The following is a 20,775-nucleotide window of genomic DNA, read 5'->3' as shown; positions in this document are numbered from 1 at the left end:
TATATTTTCTTTTTTTTTCTTCAAGTTATCTCCCATTTATTTAAAATTCAAAATATCAGATATTGATAAAATAATATATATTTTTGTACATAAAAATTTAATATACATGCCACATAATACTAATTATATATAAATAAGCAGCACACAAAATTATGAAAAGTAGGACTCTTGTGAGACGGTCTCATGAATCTTTATCTATGAGACGAGTCAACCGTACCGATATTTAAAATAAAAAATAATACTCTTAGCATAAAAAGTAATATGTTTTCATGGATGACCCAAATAATATATCTGTCTCATAAAATATGATCCGTGAGACCGTCTCACACAAGTTTATGTGAACTATTAAATAGTCCGATTTGAAATTTTTAAAGAAACATTTCATTTTTCCTAATTTATTCTGTAAAAAAATAAGAGACACCATGGGTTTTTTGTAGGATCTAAGCAGTCAAATATTCTGACGAATTAGAAGACATCACGTGTCAGGTCTCGGCTCTGCTTCTGCACAACGATGTTCGATAATCCAGTCCCAAATCACCTGAAAATTGAGATAATCCCAACTGCAAGCCCTAGTTGATTGTCAAAAGCAAGAAAATTTCACATCTTTTCACTCTTCGGATTTTCCGATGCTTCAAAATGGCTCGCACAGGACAAAGCGACACGCATCTTCAATCATGTAACGATGAGCCCACTCCAAAGCCCCAGCGCATCAAAATACCAAGTCTTCAGACGATAGTGACAAAAAGGTACGACAATATCCGTAATATTTGATTTTTAGAGGTTTCAAGTGTTAATTTATCTAGAATAATGCATACAGCCAATTGAGTGATGGCAATTGAATTTTTTTGTGTTTGAAATTCTATCACTTAATTAGAGAGAGATTAAATGGAAAGCCTCATTTTCTAAGATGCATTGAAAACAATGCTATTTTGTCTTCCTGTACTTGTATAAATACCAAATTTGTCGTCTACTCTCGCGTCTAACTTTTTGGTTTGGTTCCTAAGACAAAAGAAATGGGTGAAGATATAAGCAACCTATTAAGGGAAGGATATGGGGTGCTAAAATCCCTCCTCTTGTCGCTCTTTTTATCCGTGTTATGAATTCAGAACTCCGCGACTTGTTGTATTTAGTAGTTAAATCAAGTAAGCTAATTAAGTGAACTCGAGATTAAACAGAAAAACTGATGAGCTCCTAAAATTGTGTTCAACATATGAGATAGAAATAAAACTATTATATGCCCTGGTATTGTTGATATGAAAATTTATTTAATATTAATAGATTAGGGACGATATTAATTAATGTGAATATTATGTTGTCAAGAAGGGGCCTGGTTTCAGGTTAGTGTTTATAGCCCTCTGCCTGACCTCATATTATTCTGGGTTTAATAATAACCCCGCCATCAACCACATTTCTCCAAATCATTTGCCATCCATAATTTGTAGAAAATTTTGCCATATATTGTTATAATACAGTTATTGCAGTTGTAAGTTTATGCTATTAATGAAATATCAACACTCAACAGGCACAATACATATAATCTCTTTCATGCCAACAAGTTCATTTGGTGTTTAAATATGTTTGTTGATCTTAAGGTGACTTAGCTGGAGTTACATGAATAACACTCGTCATTTCTCTTGACAATCACTGACTTTGTATTTTTGTGACATGCGGTTTCTGAAGAATTTATCCAAGCGGCTCAAAAATGTGGAAATATGTGTTCCAATCGCGTATGGACCATGGCTTTTTGGCTTGGTAGAAAGGTCACAGAGTAAAGAGAATTTCGACATTTCGTGTTTTCACAGAAGGTTTCTCTTTCTCTACAGTCCCCAATTAGCGTAATCGATCATTCTTTTTTCATGATAATTTTGTTAATCAGAACCCAGTCTGACAAGTGGACAAATCTATGTTCGCGGAGCAACAAATGATGATCTCGGAGTGGTGATCAAGCGTGCTGTTTTTCAAATGCATCCTAGTTTCAATAACTCTGTTGGAGTTGTTGAAGCATCCCCTTTTGAGCTATCTGAATGTGGTTGGGGTGAATCTGAAATTGTCATCTCTCTGTTTTTCCACAATGATGTTTGTGAAAAGCAATTGGATTTGCGAGTCCTTATTCACCTTAGCTATGTAACATATTTCCTTCATTACTTATCAGTTTTTTCAGAAACCTTTTTTTTCCTGTTTTTATTTGTATGATTAGGTATCACATCTTAATTAGTATGCTGAAGATGAAAGTGGTCCTCATTCATCTAAGAAACATGTGGTTATTGAAACTTACAATGAGATTGTCTTTCCTAACCCTTCTGAGGAATTTTATGGTTGTGTTGAAAAGCATCCTGCTGTAATCGTGCCTCGTCTTCCAGTGACTTTTAATTTTCCTTCTGGTAATGTTCATTATGCCCGTTACTGCAAACTCGTCATGGCGTTGCATGTATCAGTTCTTATTTTATTGATATTTCTTAGTACCTGTAGAAGATTCAAACGAAAAGAAAAGTGACGCCAAAGATCATCCATTGAATCAATGGTTCATCAATTTTTCAGAGGCAGATGTGAACTTGTAATGTCACGAATAAAGAAAGCCCTACATGCTACTAATTTGTAAACACATTATTTACTGTGTCATTCTTATTGAAATGTGTTGTTATTTTGTGTTCCATGTTGCTCGAATTTTATATCGCATTTCACACTATCCACGTAACGGTGACAATATGATGGCAACAGTGAGGACGAGTATGGTGTAATCGTCTCCTTGTTTAGGGGTGCCAACAAACCCAAACCAATTTGGGAAATAACCATTTCCACAAATGTTATTGACAACCAGATACTTCTGTTTTTCACTATCTAAATGGCAAACTCTTCTTGTTGGCACATGTTCTTTCTGATTACAGGCTTCCTCTTTAGTTTAATATATGACACTCTCATGTTTGTGAAGTGCAGGTTAACTGTCGGTTTGGACAATTATTCGTCTTGAAGGTTTCATTTGATTGAATTATAGACTTAGGCATTTGAATATGGATTATAGCTCTTATAGATTATTCAAAATTAAAATCTGTTTTTACCTTCACTGCCAGTTTATTTTTCAACCTTTTCAACTTAATGACATTTGTAGCTCATGATTCTCATAATATGCCATATAATAATATCTCTGAATGTTCAGATCTTGAACTTGTTGACAAACGTTTTTGACTTACCTAAATTGTTGTAGGTCCAAGCTCATATTATCAAACCAAGGGAGGCAATTGAGCATTGTAGATACGCTGCCACAGTCATGTGGAAGCCTGCTTCTGGTTAGTGAAAAACACGGGAAATACCATCATGGCGAATTAAGTCGATTGATCCATGTCCCTTACTTTTGTATATATTAGAGAGAGAGAGAGAGAGAGAATCTGCATATTCCATCTCCCTAATTAATGCTCTCTAATGCCATTTGGTGGCATTGTGGATTGTTTTGTTGTATTAGTGACAGAAAGATCCAAGACAAGAGTATCCTGTGCGAACTTTTTTATCCCACAGAAAAAGATTATCAGATTACTTTGAAATAAATTATTTATGTATGCCCTTAATTTTGTGAATAAACCATATGAATACAGGTTCGTGTTCCTGAAGATCGTTTTTTAGTTTTGTATATAAATAAGTTATTATTTTAAAATATGCTCGCAAAAGAGTGCATCTCAAATTAGCCGATCGACAATCCAATATGGTATTTTTCATTTCTTTCCTGAAATTAAATTCGTTCATTAAACATACACATTTCAAACTAATTATCAGAAGTACTGCTTGAACCCAATACCGATTCATACCCTTCGGCACTCTGCAACAGAAGCAGCTGGTCCCAATATTTGTAAACATCGTTCCCTTCATTCAAATCTCCATGGCTAAACTGTGAAGCAACAAATTTGTCCAGATCTCTCCAATCTCTTACCTTCTCTGTAACTGCATGGAAACTCTTCGTTCTTTCTTCATTATTGCCATTGATTTCTGCTGAATTGGATATCAAATTCGCGCTTTTTACGGATGGACTCTCCAGCTCTGGGAGGTGAACGAAATCATGTAAATTTTCAGCTGCTTGTGTACATGTTTCCTGCTTGCAGATCAGGTTCTGATGAAGAAAATTTGATGGATGCTGCCTTGTTATAATGTGATCAATGGAATCCATGACTGAACTAAAACCAACCGAATTTTCGGGAAAATTATTGATTGAACCCCAGTCTTTTATGGTGTTCTTTGTTTGGGTGATGATTCGTTTCTTGAAAGCACGGCAAACGACCCATCCCTCTTCCTGCAAATTCAAAGCTTCATCAATTAACTCGGTTTATACATTATATATATCACTTGATGATTATGTAAATTGTTAAAACGTTAAAATGTTCTGCTTGAATTAGGATTAAGCCAATTGTAAGCATTTAGACCTCTCTATATACCAACTGTTTTTATGCAATGGGTGCATTACAATTTAATATAAAATATTATTTACCAAGCTAGTCGTTTTTTTAATAAAATGTGACTATATTATTTGGGAACATAAAAACAATTTTTTTATCTGTTTCTGGGAACATAAAAACAATTTTTTTCTTCACTAAATTTTATAAAATTCTAGCATGTATATTTTGTTTTGATCTCCTAAATTTTAAATACAACACAACTCTAGTATTTTTCTAGCAATGACTTAAAAATTTTTCCGAGAAAATCTTAATCATAAACAAATAAAAAATGAGTTTTCTTGATTAGTATAAAACGTTAACATTCAGAAGTGATCTCTTTCTTTTGTCAAATAACTTTAAATAAAGGAATGGGATGATGGATTATCATAACATAAATATTAACCCTTTAACATATTTATAGCCAACAATCCAAACAAAAGAATATATTAACATGCATGTCACACTTACGTTTCAAATAATTTCCACTTGCTGTAATAGACGAACATATATATATGATTTATAAGGTAACGATTTGAAATCAAGAAAATTGTATAAATTAAAAACTTGCCTGTGGAGGGCCATTTCTTCTGTTTCAAGCCTATATTCATGTATGATCCATTCAGTTTTGTGTCCATTTGGAGCCCTTCCTTTGTAGAAGACTAGGGTTTTCCTCATACCAATGAGTTTTGTCTTGTGATATACTCCTTTGTCTCTGCCGGTAGCCTTCCAAAATCCCACCATCGTAGCCCTATTAGTTCTTGTGCCTGTAGGGTACTTCCTATCTTTGTGGCTGAAGAAATACCACTCCTTTTGCGCTTCATATCCGATTCGACATTTATCTGCATATAAACCATACATAAAGAGTATCACTAATTAGGATCCAGCACGCAGAAACACGACCACAATTTCGAATACAAGAATAATAAAAGATATCTCTAAACTTAGATATAGTGATCATCTTGTTGATAATATATGTTTTCCCTGTGTGTCAAAAAATATTCTTGAGTTTCATCATACATTAGTGCTAAAAAATTGAGTAGAGAAAATGAAAATGCCTCATGAGGATGAGTTGAAGAAATCCTGATCAAGCAATCGCAAGAACACATGTTCAGTTTCTAAGGAAAAAAAAAAACAGAATTAAAACATTTCATACCTTGAAGATCCCAAGGTTCAATTCTATACAGATCAATATCCCTAATAACATCGAGATCTATCTTCTGCGATGCAACCTTCTTCCTAAGATAGTACCCTACCAGCTCTTCATCTGTAGGATGAAATCGAAATCCAGGTGGAACACATGATTCCATAGTCAAATCCGTCATCGATATTCTGCATCAAATTCACCGTTGCAGCCACCACCTACATAAATAAGTCAAAACTAGTACTTGTTTTTTTCTTCTAAATCATCTCGAAATCATATGTAACATACATGTGTATATATATATAACTCAAGAACAAGTAAAATCAGAAAAAAAGAAGAAGATAAAAGGTGAGGATGAAAGGAATTATGAACCCTACAAATCGAAAGGTGACAAGTGCCATAAGATATAATCATCAGCTCATTTGGTGAACACCAGACATTTTTATCTCGAAAAGTTAAATTAAATTAGAAAGCGTGTTCGAGGATAACCCATTATTTTATTTCACTGTAATTGCTTTTTGTAATTTTAGAAGAATATATAATTAGAATGCGAAGGGAAAGGGGAATGAAATGATGAACCGTTGCTCCTAATGCATGAAAACTAAATGAGGGGCGGTGAGGGACAGACAAGGACAAGCAATGATGTTGTCTTGGGCTGGTGAACGTAGTAGAAATGGCCCTCCTCTAGTTTTTATCTATACACACACACACAACTAACCTCCTTTATATATATATATACTCCTTTATATTTATATATTGACCTGTGTACACTGATAAAATGACATTCATCATTTTTAATTGGTGATCGGCATGAAGATGAGCACGGTTGGTGGGCAACGTAACAAAATTATATATATGTCATGAACAAATAACATATACATATACATATTCAACACAGTAAATTAGGGTAGAAAACATGTTGATGAAAAATGTTATTAATTATAAGGAAGCCAGCACGCGCGCGCGGAGGTTTGAGAGAAGAAAAGGCTGCAAAAAGAAACAAGACATTGTTGGAAGCTGACCATGTTGTGTTGTCAACTTGTCTGGATCGGACTTCAACTGTTGCTGATCATGTTTACCTGTAATCTCATAATATTGTTTTTTTGCATCTTGCTCTTAAGGCTTTTGAATAATGAAACATCATAAATTTACAAGTCTTTCCAAAAAGATTATATTAAATATTATTTTTTCCTGAATGCATATAGAGTTTGTAGAGATAAATTAATAAAAGAGAACATTCAAAGATAATTTGGGCTTATTTAAAAAATATTTAAAATTTAAAAAATATATTAAAGATTGTTAAAAATCCAAAAAATTAATAATAAATAAGAAAAATATAGAAACATTTTTTTAAAAAAATCCTAATTATAATGTATAAAAAAATGATTCGTCCATTTTTAAATCGTATGTATTTTTGTTTTTTTAATTATGCATCATTTTTAATTAATTTTTTAGTAAATCAGATACCTACTCAAACAATATGTACAACCTTTTATATTCCATTTTCATGCATGCTCAATCGATTGACCAAAATTGCACATTGTAAAAAAGAGTAGGTCTATAAAAATAATATTAAAATTTTAATATAGATAAATAGAAAGAAATAAAAATACTATTATGTCTATAATTTTTATAATAATAGTTTTTGTTTTAATTTATATTGATGGCAAAAATTAAATCATGTACTTGACACATACACAATAAAATAGTCTTCTCTATTATTTATTGCAGTTGCATCTTTAAAAAAAAAACACAAAATGTACTCGAAACAGAACTATGCATGTATAAATAAACATGCATTGTTCTACAATGAACACTTTGCATTTATTTATTTAACTGGTTGATATGTCCATTTTGACTTTAAATTGGATAAAAAAAATTGAATTTGCTAGATTCCAATGTTTTGATTGAAGGGGGAAAAAGGACAATGACAGTGGTTAAGGAGAAGATAAACATGAAATGAAGATGTTAAGATTATCATTAGACCAAAAATTATAGTTCTTTGTTAAGATACGTACAATTTTATTTTTTTATACATGTGATAACGTAAAGTGCACCTACTTATAATATATTGAGTCAAGCTGTTAGGCTCATGAGTTCNAATTTTACTTTTTCCACTGGCTTTATCATCAGCAGAAAGTATTATCCGTTAAGATTTTACGTCACTCTTTTATGGTCCATCTAGCCAACCAGATCAATAGGCGCAACGTTATCAACTTGACGCACTAAACTTTTTTAGAACATCACTGTTTTCAATTCTACTCCAACTCATGTATAGTTAATCCAAAAAAATAAGTTATCAGATAGTTGTACAAAGGCTTTTGAAAGAGCAATTTTGGAATAGGAAATGACCACCAAATAAATCTATTATTTGAATTCTTCCTTTGTATATTGTATTATTGTAATAATAATAATAATAATAATAATAATAATAATAATAATAATAATAAAAACCATTGCATTGGTGATAACTTTAGGACAACGTATTATTATTTTTCTATATATAACAGAGTTTTTACGATATATGAAATTTTTTTAAAAAAATTGTTTTAAAAAAGAAATATTCATTAGTATTGTGTATTCAAATACCGTATTAAATATTTGAAAATAAATAGAAAATAATATGTAACTAAATGTTAAATTTTTTCAATTTATTTTCTAAAATTCAATTTTGAATTTGATGTCATTTGATAATATAAATTACACTTAATTGTCTATATTGATTATATCATTTCATTTAATTTTGATTATAATTTTGAGATTTATTTTACATTTATATATTTAATTCTCACTACTATCTATCATATTAAATAATATATATATATATATATATATTATTATATTTTTCAACATATTAAAAGAGTGGTCATGAACTTTGGTATATAGACTATCTGTAAATTATTATTATTATTTTTATGATTCTTAATTAAAACTTCAATAAAAATATTTTTAATATGTTCTAAAAAACCTAATCAAAATTTATTCATTTGATGTTTGCAAAATATTGAATTATTGTTTAAAATTTTAATAAACAAAATAATATATAATTTTTATGTATATTTTTTTATATTTCATTAGTAACATTATTTCAAATTATATAAATATTTTTATATACTAAATTTTTATAATAATACTTAAATTTTAAATATATTTATTATATTATATCCATAATTTTAATAATTATTTAAATACTAATTCTTACTCATTTTAGTCATTAATAATTAATAACATAAAATAACAGAAGTGCGAATTTGGTAAATATTCTGTGGCAATGTTGGGCTGTGTTCCTCTCATTTCGATCTGAAGTCATTCTCATTCGTCCGATTTCTCACTTTTAGGGATTGTCTTTCATTCAATTTATTTTATTTTATTTTACTTTACTTCGCAAAACAATTCAGTTGTGGCAGTCTGTTATTATGCAAGTTTTGTCGAGATGGAGAAATTTTGTGATCCTCGAGGCCCCAATTGCTTCGTTCAGGACAGCAACAACGGCAAATCTTTTGACTACCCATTATGCTTCGTTCCATTTTACTGATGCTTGTTTCGAGAAATGGAAACACAAGTTTAATGGTGTAAGTTCGGTCGTAATTTTGTTCCTCCTTTGAGTTTATTTGTGTTTTCGCGATATTGGTTTTGCCGAATCAAAGAAAAAATATCGGGTAGTGAGAAGGAATTGTGCATGCTACTAAGGTGGTGTAGAAGTGCTTAAACTTCACTGTAACTTAAAGTTTGCTACTTGGCTCTGGAATTGCAGTGGATTGATTATTATCAAGAAATGCAAATTTTGTCTGGAATATGGATGATTGTTTCTATTTATATTATGAAAGTAACTTTGCTATCGTCTGTACCTGTGCTGATAATATGGTTTTGGACTTTAGGAAAGGAAGTTTATTGTCAACGAAATGAGCGAGAATTGGTTATTAGATGAAGTTTTGAACTTTTGCTGCTTCTGCCATTCCTGAGTTCACTAACCTGATAACTGTTTTGAAAAAATAGTAACTAAGGTAGTGATGGACAGATTTTCTAATTATCAAATGCATGCAACTATATATTATGTAAGAAGCTGAGGTTTTTTATGATTTATATTTTAAAATGTCAAGAGGTTTTAAGATTTTGTCTTTCTTTGCATTGGATGTGATAATTTTGAGCACTGGTTAATAGTGGAATCCGTTTGTATAGGTCTACAGGATTATGCTACTCAGTCCTTAAAAAATTAGACTACTAGTTTTCAACTCATAAAACTTAAATAAGGTTCATTATTTTCCACACACCATCTAATTCGAAAAGATTAGTCAGGGGGGACATTTCTGAAGTTGATCTTGTAATCTTGATAGAATATGTGATGCCTTGGTTATATTTGTGCTTGATACTTTTGTTGGTTCTTTGAGCCTGTTGCATTAGTTTATTTTTATGCGTGAATTTTGACAATTTGAAGTGTGTTGCAGGATGTAGGAAGCAACCAGCAACCATCAAAGGTAAAGAAACTAGCATAACTTTTTAGAGTTTGATTGTTCCATCTTTATCATAATATTACAGAACTGTGATTTTATGCTTATGGTTATTAAACAGCCATAACTAAACTCTGCTAATAAGTTAAACCCATTTGAGACACTTATATAATTCAACTTTCAAGACCCTCTTCTTGCACTCTTCTCTATGTTCCTTTCTATAGCCAAAATCACAAATTTAAATAATTTTAGTGACATCATTACTTGTGATTGTCATCCTTCTTTTTGTGCTTGTGCATTGTTATGCATTGTTATTTAAGGCGGTAGTTCCATCAATTTTGTGGTGCGTCAACTACTTCTACATAATTGTTTGTTATGAAAGGACTGAAAGTTGACCTTTGACGCTGTTCTACCATTTGTTTCTTGTGTGGTTAATATTCATATTCAACACATAAGTGGCTTCTACAGTTGACATCTTTGGCGTAAATTCAAATTCATCCATTAAGATTTCTCTTTAGATACTTAATCAACTCTGTTTCACTTACACTTTATGTTAACTAAGGAATCCGAATTTGTTAATGCACATGTAAACCCCTAGTGGATGTTTTTCTTTTATGTTTCTCAAATTTTATTCAGATGATTCAAAACTATTTAGGTTGTAGGTGTAAGGGGTTTCGTAAATGGCGCGTCCTTGTCTTGTCTATGCTTGCATTTGGCTCCTCCTAAGGCTTTGAGAACTTTAATTGTCTAAGTGCTCCATTTGGTTTTCAACTGTAGTTCTGAAACCATTCAGAGAACAAGAGGTATCCATCAAACTTTATTAGCTTCCTTTCTCCCAATTCCCAATGTTCAGGCCGTGACTTTCGTTTAATAATCCATGCTCTTTAAAGACAAATTTCTTAACCTAGGACAAAGTTTTCTTTGTACTTACAACCTCGACCTACTCCTTCAGCATGCTTCATCGGTCTTTATAATAACCAGAATCCTGATATTATGATTTACCAATATGTGGGTGTTAAGTAATTTCCAAAAAGAATGTGTTTTTGGGTCATTTATTTTTCATGTTACTGAATTTCTTTTGATCTGTGGCTCTTTCATTATGTACGTACCAATGTGTGGATGCTATGTAATTCTAAAAAGAAGGTTTTTCTGGGTAAATTATTCTTCATTTTGCTAATTTTTTTGGAAGTTCTTTCAGGATTATATAAGGTATGCAGTTCGGCAGAAGCGTGCTGACACAAAGAAAGCACTTAAAAACCTACTCTTCAATGGGGGCTGCTCAACATCGAAGCCTGAGGTATTCATTTGGCCAGTTTTACATATGTTTTCTGTGGTTGACATCCAGTGTAGCGTTTTACTTTCTTTTTTGCTATATCTATACACAATTTCATGTTTTTATACACGGATGTAATACATCAAATATGTGTCAACTATCAATGGTTATGTGATTTATTTTCAATGTGGTTTTAATAAGAACCAAGTAGCATATTATGAACAACAATTCTTCTTGTTTATCAACTCTTGTCCCCATTATATCTCTTTCCTTGGGGTATCCCAAATTGAAGTCAACCATCAAAACAGTTTATTGATTTTTCAGTGCACTTGTAAATTGGGATCTGATTTACACGTCCAACACTGCTCTGGTGTTTTCTGGGCAACATGAAATAAGTTGGTGTGGATATCCATTCACTTTCTATTCAACATAAAGCTTGTAGTTGAAGAGTCACAGCTGTCACAGTTGAAGAGTTGGAGTATTCAAATCATGACAGTAAAATGACTTTACTTGTGCAATTCAGATCATATTTCTGGCCAAGTAATTTTTAAATTGAAAAAATTAGAATGTAGGTTTTTGATGATCTTAAACTTTACTTTTTCTTGACATTGGATTCCCTAGTTTCATATATTGTCTTCGCTGTGCAAAATTTTGTTGAACTATTTAATGTTTTTATGATTTCTTAAAAGCTTTCCCATGTAAAAGTTGAATCTATCTCATGCCCAGAAATTGTTTTTGTTGCCAATCGTTCCTATCAATGGACAGCTTTTTGTTTTTTACCCTGACTTCCTTGTATTGAAAGAATTTGGTTTGTGTCTCATTGTGTAGAAGCCTTTTTCGAAGATCGAAGCAGACTACGGGGAACAGTTAAACAAGAAATCTCGAATAAGGCCTGCTTGCCAAGCTCGGAGAGCTCACCACAAGAAGATGAAACGTTAGTTTATTTTCAATCTTGTATGGTTGAGTTTTTGTGATAGTTTCTCTTGGATCATGGGTATGATTGTTCTTCTCAAAATGCCTCTGCACTATGTCGGATCACCGATTTAGCACTTCTGCACTTGTCATAGTATTTATCCTTGTGAATCACAAGGAAGGGTCACCTACTTAAGGTTTTTTGTCTTGGACGTCAGTGGAAGCAAAATTTGTTGAATACTAGAACGTAGTCCTATCTGTCCAAATGGATTAGTTGATTTTTCTGGTTAAGGGGTCTGGCCTGATTCCTTAGCCCTGGCGAACTCAACAAAGTGAGAACATGCATTGAATTTGTGTCCAATCATCATTTACCAGTGTTGATTTACTTTCCAACTGCATGTTTCCATTTGAAATTATGAGAGTCCAGGATTTTGTTCATGTGGAGTTATATTGATATACATTCTTTTTGAGGATGTACCCTTGTTTTTAAATATGGAGGATATATTTTTTATTGTGATTATGATAATTCTGGAGAAATATCTGATTTCCTTTTCCTACAGATGGCCCTCCATGTGACTGTTTACTCTTTAACAGAATCCTTCTTCCGACTCCTGTACTTGCTATCCTAAAATAATTCACAATAGCTATTGTTCTGCTATAAGCTTACAAATGTTTTTGGTGCAGTCTAATTAGGTGTCCTTATGATGTGTCCAGGAGCATATGTAGTGAGTTAGACAATACCTTTTTATTTCAATTTTCAGGAAAGCATCGGAGAGAGAATTTCCGCGACGATTTTGATGAATACCCTGAGAGAATATTTGAAGCTACCTTTGGGAAAAGATGCTTCAAGTGGACCTTCAAACCCTGGGAGATGAGATTTGATTGGAGAGAAACTTTGGACTGGAGTAAGAGCTCATACCAAGAACATGGTGGGAAGAGTAAAATAGAATCTGATGACGAGTCTTTCATTGTCGGAAGTTATGCTGATAGGAGAATTCTTGGCTTACCAACAGCAGGCGCATTGAAAATTGAGGATGTCAAGTCTGCGTAAGTACTTAAATTACGAAGGATGGCAGTGCTTGTAGATTCTGTTATTATTGATGTTAAACTACCAGAATTGTGGTTCATGCAGTTTTCAACGGTCAGCTTTGAAGTGGCACCCCGACAAGCATCAAGGCCCTTCACAGGTCGGTTTTTATCTTCATCTTCTATGTTATCCCTAAAAAAGTTACACCGTTATTTTTCGTAGTGCGCTGTCATGGTAATTCATTTAATAATATATCTCCGTCCTCATGTCTTGACCATCTCATTAAATTTGAGCCAACCCATGTAAGTGAACGTTATTTTGTTCCTCCTTTTTGTTTGCTGAAAGATGGATGCAAATGATCTTGTGGATATGCAAATTGACTGGGAATTTGCGTTCCTATGGGTCTGCATCCGCTAGTTCTATAGAAAGTAAGTTTTAAAAACTGATCAGAGTTGGATAAGCCATTAGGTTGCAGGTCTACCAACTCTGTAAGAAATCAAGATCAATTTAGGTTGTATCCGTTAGTTTGGAAATGAATTCTTTAGGACTCGAAGCCCAAAAATTGTAGACAATAGGTGGTGATTTTGTGTCACGTCGAGTATGAGCGCTTGGAAAATACGTCGTTTTAACGGAAGTTTTTGGGTCCGAGTTCTACTGATTTGGTTAATGGCTCATCTGTACAATCATTGTTTCAAACATGGCAAGATCATTCATTGAACGGATTTTGTTTCCTGGTGAATCTTTCGGGCTAATGCATGTTGTGGATTTTGCAGGCAGATGCAGAAGAGAAATTCAAAAATTGTGCCAACGCATACAAATCACTGTGCAATGCACTCGCAACGGCTTAATCTTGTCTTTCATTTCAGCTAAATTATTCAGATCGATCCCCTATTAGAGGTACAACACTCATTTGTGACTAAATAAATATGCTCGCTCGGCCCCCTAATGCATATTTCTTGATAATCTAATTCAACCAAATGAGTCGAGCTTCTTCTATTCAAACTTAAATCCAGTTTAATTTGAGTCTAAATTCAATTATTTTTCGTGTTTGAGCCAAGCTCTTAGAGTTCATGTTTAAATATATTATATTTAACTCTCAATTAGTAAATATATTTTATTTTTTTACGATTAGACTTTCAAATTTAAATCATATTTACGAGGAAGATTTTGTTATTATGTGTTAAATTAAAATATATTTTTTTGAATTTTATTTAATTTTCTTTTTAAAAAAAGTTTAAAAAATTCAAAATCGGGTTGATCGGTTTGATTCGGGTTGGCTCGGGTTTGGGTTGAACAATTTTTGAATAGTATTATTGTTCAACCTTATTTAACCCATCCGAATTGACACCCCTATTCGAAATCATGTATTACCTAGTGCAACATCAATCGTAACGTCAATTTTGTAATTAAGATATACAATAAAGATAATTTTGTAATTTAAATAAAAAATATAGGTAATATGATAACATGAAAAGTTCATACCACATACTAATAGACTCTCGACTTTAACATGATAATCAATATATACATATATATTATAGCAGATCGTAACACATATTATATGTTTGATCAATGGAAAAATAAAGAATAATGTTTTTTTTTTCAATTTAAAATCAAATGTGTCAATTTTTTAAATGGAAATATTATGTAAAAAATAAGAAATAAAAAGATAAATGTAGAGTATAAAATTAAATGGTTTAAAAATATTTTTGAAAAAAAAGCTTTATCAAAGTATCAAATATTAGTTTATCTATAATTAATAATATATGGTTGTGTTTACTTTTGAGATATGATTGTGTGGAGATAACTTATAAGGTGATGATTGTTTTAAAAAAAAAAAGGGAAAAAAAAAAGAGTGTAGGATATAGACTATTATGTATAAATAATAATATGTTAAATGATTAAAACTGTGACTAAAAAATTACAATTTTTTCATTTAACTATGATAAAAATGAAAGGAATGGATGATATATAATGAGTTTTTTCATTTTCTGTGCATTTATATACATCATATATTATTTATTTTTACTGTAATTAAAGTCTAAAAATTATGTCCAAATCCAATTATTATCGGAAATTTAAGTTTAAGAATTTTTTTGTTTTTTAAAACAAACACCGGATTAATTGAGATTAATAGTCTTTTCTTATATTAGTCGAAAAGTTAACGCAGCCTACATATAAAATTGAAGGATCATTTGTCTCGTCAATATCCGAAAAATCGCTTGGATTTATTTAATTTTATCTCCACATGCGGTGAACATTATTCTTTTTTCTAAATAAAAGGATTAATTAATCTGTCTTGGTCCGAAATAAAATAATCTCCCTTCCACATATAACAGTAAATCCCTTGTTCCAAAATCACGTGAATCTCTCGTATTTTCATAAATTTGACATATATTTTGCATTACATGGGGGAGAAATCCAGATGTAGCATAGCGCAATAACAACAAACAAACGCATTGGTCATTTCCTCGGAATCCACCAATGTAGTGTTATATTTTAAGGCACGGTTCTTTCTCACAGAACTAATAAAACAACTGCACAATCAAAATATTAGCTTCATTCGAAGACAAGACCAATAATTCAAATTTAAACGTAGGTGTCGATCAACGATTTTCTCATCTCATCAACAAGTGCACTAGGCTGAGCTTCTCTCAACTTGAATACGCTCTCGATAACAGACAACTCCGTAGCAGTTGTGTCTGATCCACAGAATGCTGTCCAGTCATTGACAGTCAACCCAGCAGCAATCACTTCACTGCCACGATTCACGGTTCCAGCCACCAACGGAACCTGAAGAAGGGTTGAAAGTTCATCCAAATCCTCGATGGATGTGTGAGGATGGACCTGTTATGCAAATCATGTGTGTCAAGGACACATTGCAACGAGTATGATAATGGCCAAAACTTTGACTTTGAGATGTTTTAGTTTGATGGAAGTTGAAGCCATACCAAGCCACCTCGATTGGAAAATGCACAGAAACTGCCCACAAGTATATTGCCAGCAATTGTCTGTCTGAAAACTTCTACACCGAGAACATCAGCAATCATCTCCTCAGTTTCCTGAAAAAAATTGGACATCAATAATTCCCCTGCTTTTGATTAAATATTATTCAAGTTCATCCCAATGTTGCGGTAAAAATTGGCATCACAATTCACAAGGTGAGAACGGAATTTGGAACTTTTGATGACTCAGTAAAAAATTTCCAGACCTTTATCGCTGAAAATGGAACTCGTGTTTTCTTAGAATAAAAGATATAAGAAGTTTTTGCTACCATCACAAAAATATGTCAAAAGTAAAAAAACCTACAAATTTGTTGATCAAGACGAGCATAATAGTTTGTAGATTTTCCACTTTAAATTTTTTTTGGTTCTCTTCTATAAATCACAATTGGAAGTGAAAATATATCCTAAGGCCTAAGCCAACCAAACAAAGACCACTATTAAGTTCAAAAGAAAAGTTTCTAGCGGGACAAAAGCATAGCTGTTTTTGAGAAAGAAATTCAAGAAAGATAGAATAGTAACAGTATATTTATTCGCAAAGGAGAATATCCTTCACTAACCCAAAAAGTTCAACCTTTCAAAGACCAGAAAATGAAGCCAAAAATTAAACAAAAATATGCATTCACCTATCAGAAATTGAGACGGTGTAACTTGGACTACTGGTATGATATTATATTGAAAGCAAGAACTTTAGAGGCTGGCAATTCCTAGAATTATCATGATCAAAACAATTGCTTCTACAAGTTGCAGGTGAATTAGAACTAGGAAAATAAGTTTACTTTGTCAAGATCAGGATGCGTGAGAGCAACATGGTCATTGCATGAAATGCAGTTCCCTAGAGCAGATAATCTCTCATCGATGCGCTGAACAACAACTGAATCCGGTAAACTGTTCCTCAAGTGTTGTAGTTCTATCATACCAGGAGACCGAAATATCAAAATCAGATCCAGTGCGCGGTCAAACAGTAAAAAAACCATAACCATACAGATAAAGAGTCATTGTCACGAGGTATCGCTGACAAAACTATGACAACCATCAAAGAATACGGATGCATCAACAGGTTTAAGATGAAGTCTAGAGACTTTGGGCCATATGAATGAAGATACAAATTAAGATTCCAATAGTGTAACTGTAGCTACTAACCCACTGCTTGGTATCGTACCAAGAAAAAATTTAACGTGATACAAAAAACCATGACAAGATTTCAGGAACCAATGGATCTCAGTTTCGTTTTACCATCTTGAATCATGTAGGCTAAGTATTATTCTTATTTGACACCAAGATACTATCCAAGATTCCCATAATTTAGGACTGGGATCATAGAGCAAGAATCCTTAAAAAGATAAGTATGTAAATTCAGAATATGCTCATGTCTCAGCAATTATGTGAAACAAGTTTGTCATACGAAGAATATAAACAATTGATAATAGGAAAAAAATGAAGATATCTGCTTCTTAATCCCAATAATCAATGATAGAGCTAACTCTCGTAGATTAAAATTAGGCATAGGCCAAACTTCTTAAGCATTTAGTAAAATTAATAGATTTTACATGAGTGACGGGATCACCTTGATCAGTAGTATTGTGGGGTAAAAGCAATCCATTTTTATTCCCTGCCAAAGGTATATTTGAGAAGGGGAGGATAGAAAAAATTGTCAGCCAATAACATTACGATGATTGAACTCAAAGAAGAAGCATAAATAAATACCACCACCAAAATCAGATTACATTATACTCACTGATACTGCAAATTATACAGAACACAAGACTCACCAGCACATAGCCGTCCGATTATCCTAGTGCCTGCAATCGAGGTCTTAACCACAGGAATTACATCAGCCAATTCGGCCTCAAAAATGCTGCCACCAAACAAGAATCACAGACAAAGTGAAATGCCTCATAACTACGAGGAAAAAACAGACCCAGACTATAAAAGTTCGGGTGCAATGGGAACAATACCTGTAGAAGTTCTCAGAACCACCAATAGCGACAAGGCAGTATGCATTGGTCAGCTTGGAAAACACACCAATCTCGCAGTTATTCTCGTATTGCAATCCTGTCCAAAGATCAAATAAACTTCGGAATTCCTTCCTAGTACAAATTGATTAAAACAAAAAAGTACTATTGATCATGCACACATGCGTGCTTATCTGCAAGTACTTACTCGTCGCCATGGCGAATGGATACGGCACCGAACAAGGACGACTGCAATCAGATCTACCGAGTTGAGATTACCGTAAACAATCAAAGCTTCAAAATCCATCAAAGTTACCGAAATCAGACGTAAATCCTTGGCGATCTATGCAGAAAATGCGTACTTGAGTTGAATAAACGAAGCAAAAATGGAATCAAATTAGGGTTTATACCTCCGGCGCTTCTTGTCTTCGGAAACAAACAACTGTGTGTGGATATATTTATTAATGTAAACCGATGCGTGATAGATACGTAAAGTCGATGAAATAAATCTTTTTCTTTAATCATACATATTGAAATATTTTTGTTTGTGTTATAATTTTTCGTATAAAAAATTATAGAAATTAGGATAAAATTAAACAAATGTTAAAAAAAAATTATAGAAATTAGGATAAAATTAAACAAATGTTAAAAATAGTTTTTTATAATATTTTTTTTATTATGATAGATGATGATATGATAATATAAAATTTCAAAAATATAGATAAAAATAAAAAATATATTTCATTAAAATATATTATACCAAAAATTACTAAAATAGTTTTTTATGATATTTTTATTAAATGGAAAAAAAATGATACCGATGATACAATTAAGAGTAATTCTCATGTGAGACGGTCTTACGAATTTTTATCTATGACACGGGTCCACCATACCGATATTCACAATAAAAAATAATACTCTTAACATGAAAAGTAATATTTTTTCATGGATGATCCAAATAAGATATTCGATCCACGAAATTGATCCATGAGATCGTCTCACAAGAGTTTTTGTGTACAATTAAATATGAGAAATCAATGCTAGGGAGATCTTTTAATTAATGAATTAGTCTATCATAATATGTTTTTCTATTTTGACAAATTGAATTTAAATTTTAAATTTAATAAATAGCATTAGAGTTGGAGGTAAGGAGTTAGGACAACTGAACTTGGCTCATGAAATAAACTTAAAAGTCATGATCAAGGTATACTCAAAAAATTGGTTTGCTTTTGTATTAGTGTGAAAATAATTTTATTATTAGTTTTATTATTACAGATTATAGTTTATTCGCTTGTTAATTTTTATAATTATGATATTTTCTTTATTTAAATTTAATCATTACTATGAAATTTATTTTTTATAATTATGATATTACTATTATTTAAATACAAATCAAATTAATTTTAAAAAGTAAGCAAATGGAGTGTGTTAACATTTATGATTTCTATTACTTGGGCTGTGTGCCCTGTCTGAATGGATCTCCAGACACAAATCCTTAATGTAGTTAGCGGGCTGGGCTTGTAAAGCAGTACAGCATTCTAAATGGACTTTTGTATGGCCCATTATGTATCAGGAATGTTTCCTATTTGTGTTTTTATTTGAATTGAATGGAATGGTATTGAATGGAATGGTATGGAGTGTCCATTAAATAATCCAACATCAAATTGCAAGCCATAACTCAATAGGCTATCTACAGAAAACCCCAGAGCCATTTCAATTTCATGAAGCTTTTTTTTTTTTTTTCCGTGAATTGATTCGTTTATCTAATTTGATTTGATGGGGGCATAGGCTGGTAGGATGTTGTAGGGCGTAGGCTAAGTACTTGTCGTTTTAACAAAATTATAATTGATAATAACACTGCAACTCAAATCTTATTAAATTGTATAGCAGTACGAGCGTTATTCGAATTTTTTAATTAGCTGAAGTAATTATTGCATCCCACCACATGTACAATTTGCTTATAATTTATGTCTTTTTAGAAAGTGGCAATGTTTAAGCAAATATCCATTTTTTTTATAACTTTATTATCTTTCTCCTACTTTCGGTGAGAAATGAAAGGAAGTGAGGCTGCATAATACAATGACAATGACGCTGACAAAGGTTAAGGTTTTTTTCCCATTGAAATTGTCCAAATTTTCTTAGCCGGCAAGGCTTTTAATCATTCACAACGGCACAAATTGGGGAAAATAGTTTTATTTAGCTCTCCAATTTAGGCTTAAGCGTCACCTGAATGAGATATTAGCATTATAATAACAAAAAATATATATGTGAAAAGTCACTACTGGCATGTATGACCAGTTTGACAAAATTATAGATTTGTTGGAGTATTTGAGCTTAATAAATATAAATTATGCAAAAAAAAAAAAGACTAAAAAAATTCGACTGAACAAGAACGTTTAATTGTGCGTCTTAAAAGTTAAGATGAAAGTTCTCAAGCAGCAAGAGAGGCGTTGAGACGCTTAAACAGGGCGCCTCAGTGCCATTCGTGCTCTAGAAATATCCAAGGTTGTAGGCTAGGTGCCTCTCTTGTGCCGTAGAATTTCCAGGACAGCGGGGGAGGCGCTCATGTGCCCTGGAATTTTCCTAGACAGAGAGTGAG

At 32.3% G+C, this 20,775-nt stretch overlaps 2 protein-coding genes, 1 long non-coding RNA gene and 2 pseudogenes across 3 annotated transcripts; 2 read left to right on the top strand and 3 right to left on the bottom strand.

The window, feature by feature from the left end:
* The first annotated feature begins 426 nt into the window (after positions 1-426).
* On the top strand, positions 427-3,575 carry LOC140975483 (transcription initiation factor TFIID subunit 14b-like; annotated as a pseudogene).
* On the bottom strand, positions 2,163-3,209 carry LOC140975490 (uncharacterized). The gene is made up of 2 exons (XR_012174978.1): positions 2,692-3,209; positions 2,163-2,588 (listed from the first exon to the last, which is right to left on the bottom strand). It is a non-coding gene; the product is annotated as an uncharacterized lncRNA (long non-coding RNA).
* A 113-nt stretch (positions 3,576-3,688) lies between the features above and the next one.
* Positions 3,689-6,052, bottom strand: LOC140980157 (NAC domain-containing protein 37-like; annotated as a pseudogene).
* Positions 6,053-8,821: 2,769 nt separating this feature from the next.
* LOC140975474 (uncharacterized) lies at positions 8,822-14,230 on the top strand. The gene is made up of 7 exons (XM_073439206.1): positions 8,822-9,131; positions 10,005-10,034; positions 11,206-11,304; positions 12,109-12,214; positions 12,954-13,239; positions 13,325-13,379; positions 13,993-14,230. Exons 1-7 carry the CDS (start codon positions 8,976-8,978, stop codon positions 14,065-14,067), a joined length of 807 nt encoding a protein of 268 aa, XP_073295307.1. The 5' UTR covers positions 8,822-8,975; the 3' UTR covers positions 14,068-14,230.
* Positions 14,231-15,660: 1,430 nt separating this feature from the next.
* Positions 15,661-18,651, bottom strand: LOC140975465 (eukaryotic translation initiation factor 6-2-like). Its single transcript, XM_073439196.1, has 8 exons — positions 18,587-18,651; positions 18,385-18,470; positions 18,180-18,276; positions 17,994-18,079; positions 17,789-17,833; positions 17,001-17,131; positions 16,171-16,281; positions 15,661-16,066 (listed from the first exon to the last, which is right to left on the bottom strand). The coding sequence occupies exons 2-8, from the start codon at positions 18,392-18,394 to the stop codon at positions 15,809-15,811; spliced, it is 738 nt and encodes a 245-aa protein (XP_073295297.1). The 5' UTR covers positions 18,395-18,470; positions 18,587-18,651; the 3' UTR covers positions 15,661-15,808.
* Positions 18,652-20,775: the final 2,124 nt, after the last annotated feature.

Source organism: Primulina huaijiensis, chromosome 1 (genome assembly GCF_012295235.1).
Source record: "Primulina huaijiensis isolate GDHJ02 chromosome 1, ASM1229523v2, whole genome shotgun sequence".
Lineage (NCBI taxonomy): Eukaryota > Viridiplantae > Streptophyta > Magnoliopsida > Lamiales > Gesneriaceae > Primulina > Primulina huaijiensis.
The sequence above is the reverse complement of the archived record's forward strand: the minus strand, read 5'-3'. Positions and strand labels throughout refer to the sequence as shown.

Bases quoted from the DNA above. Each gene is read 5' to 3' on its own strand.
- LOC140975474 (XM_073439206.1), top strand. From the start codon at position 8,976: ATGCAAGTTTTGTCGAGATGGAGAAATTTTGTGATCCTCGAGGCCCCA. The intron at 10,035-11,205 runs GTAAAGAAACTA...AAGTTCTTTCAG, and splicing joins GCAACCAGCAACCATCAAAG to GATTATATAAGGTATGCAGT. The intron at 13,240-13,324 runs GTAAGTACTTAA...TGGTTCATGCAG, and splicing joins ATTGAGGATGTCAAGTCTGC to TTTTCAACGGTCAGCTTTGA.
- LOC140975465 (XM_073439196.1), bottom strand. The intron at 16,282-17,000 runs GTAAACTTATTT...AATTTTTTTCAG, and splicing joins CGCATCCTGATCTTGACAAA to GAAACTGAGGAGATGATTGC. The intron at 16,067-16,170 runs GTATGGCTTCAA...TTTGCATAACAG, and splicing joins TTTCCAATCGAGGTGGCTTG to GTCCATCCTCACACATCCAT.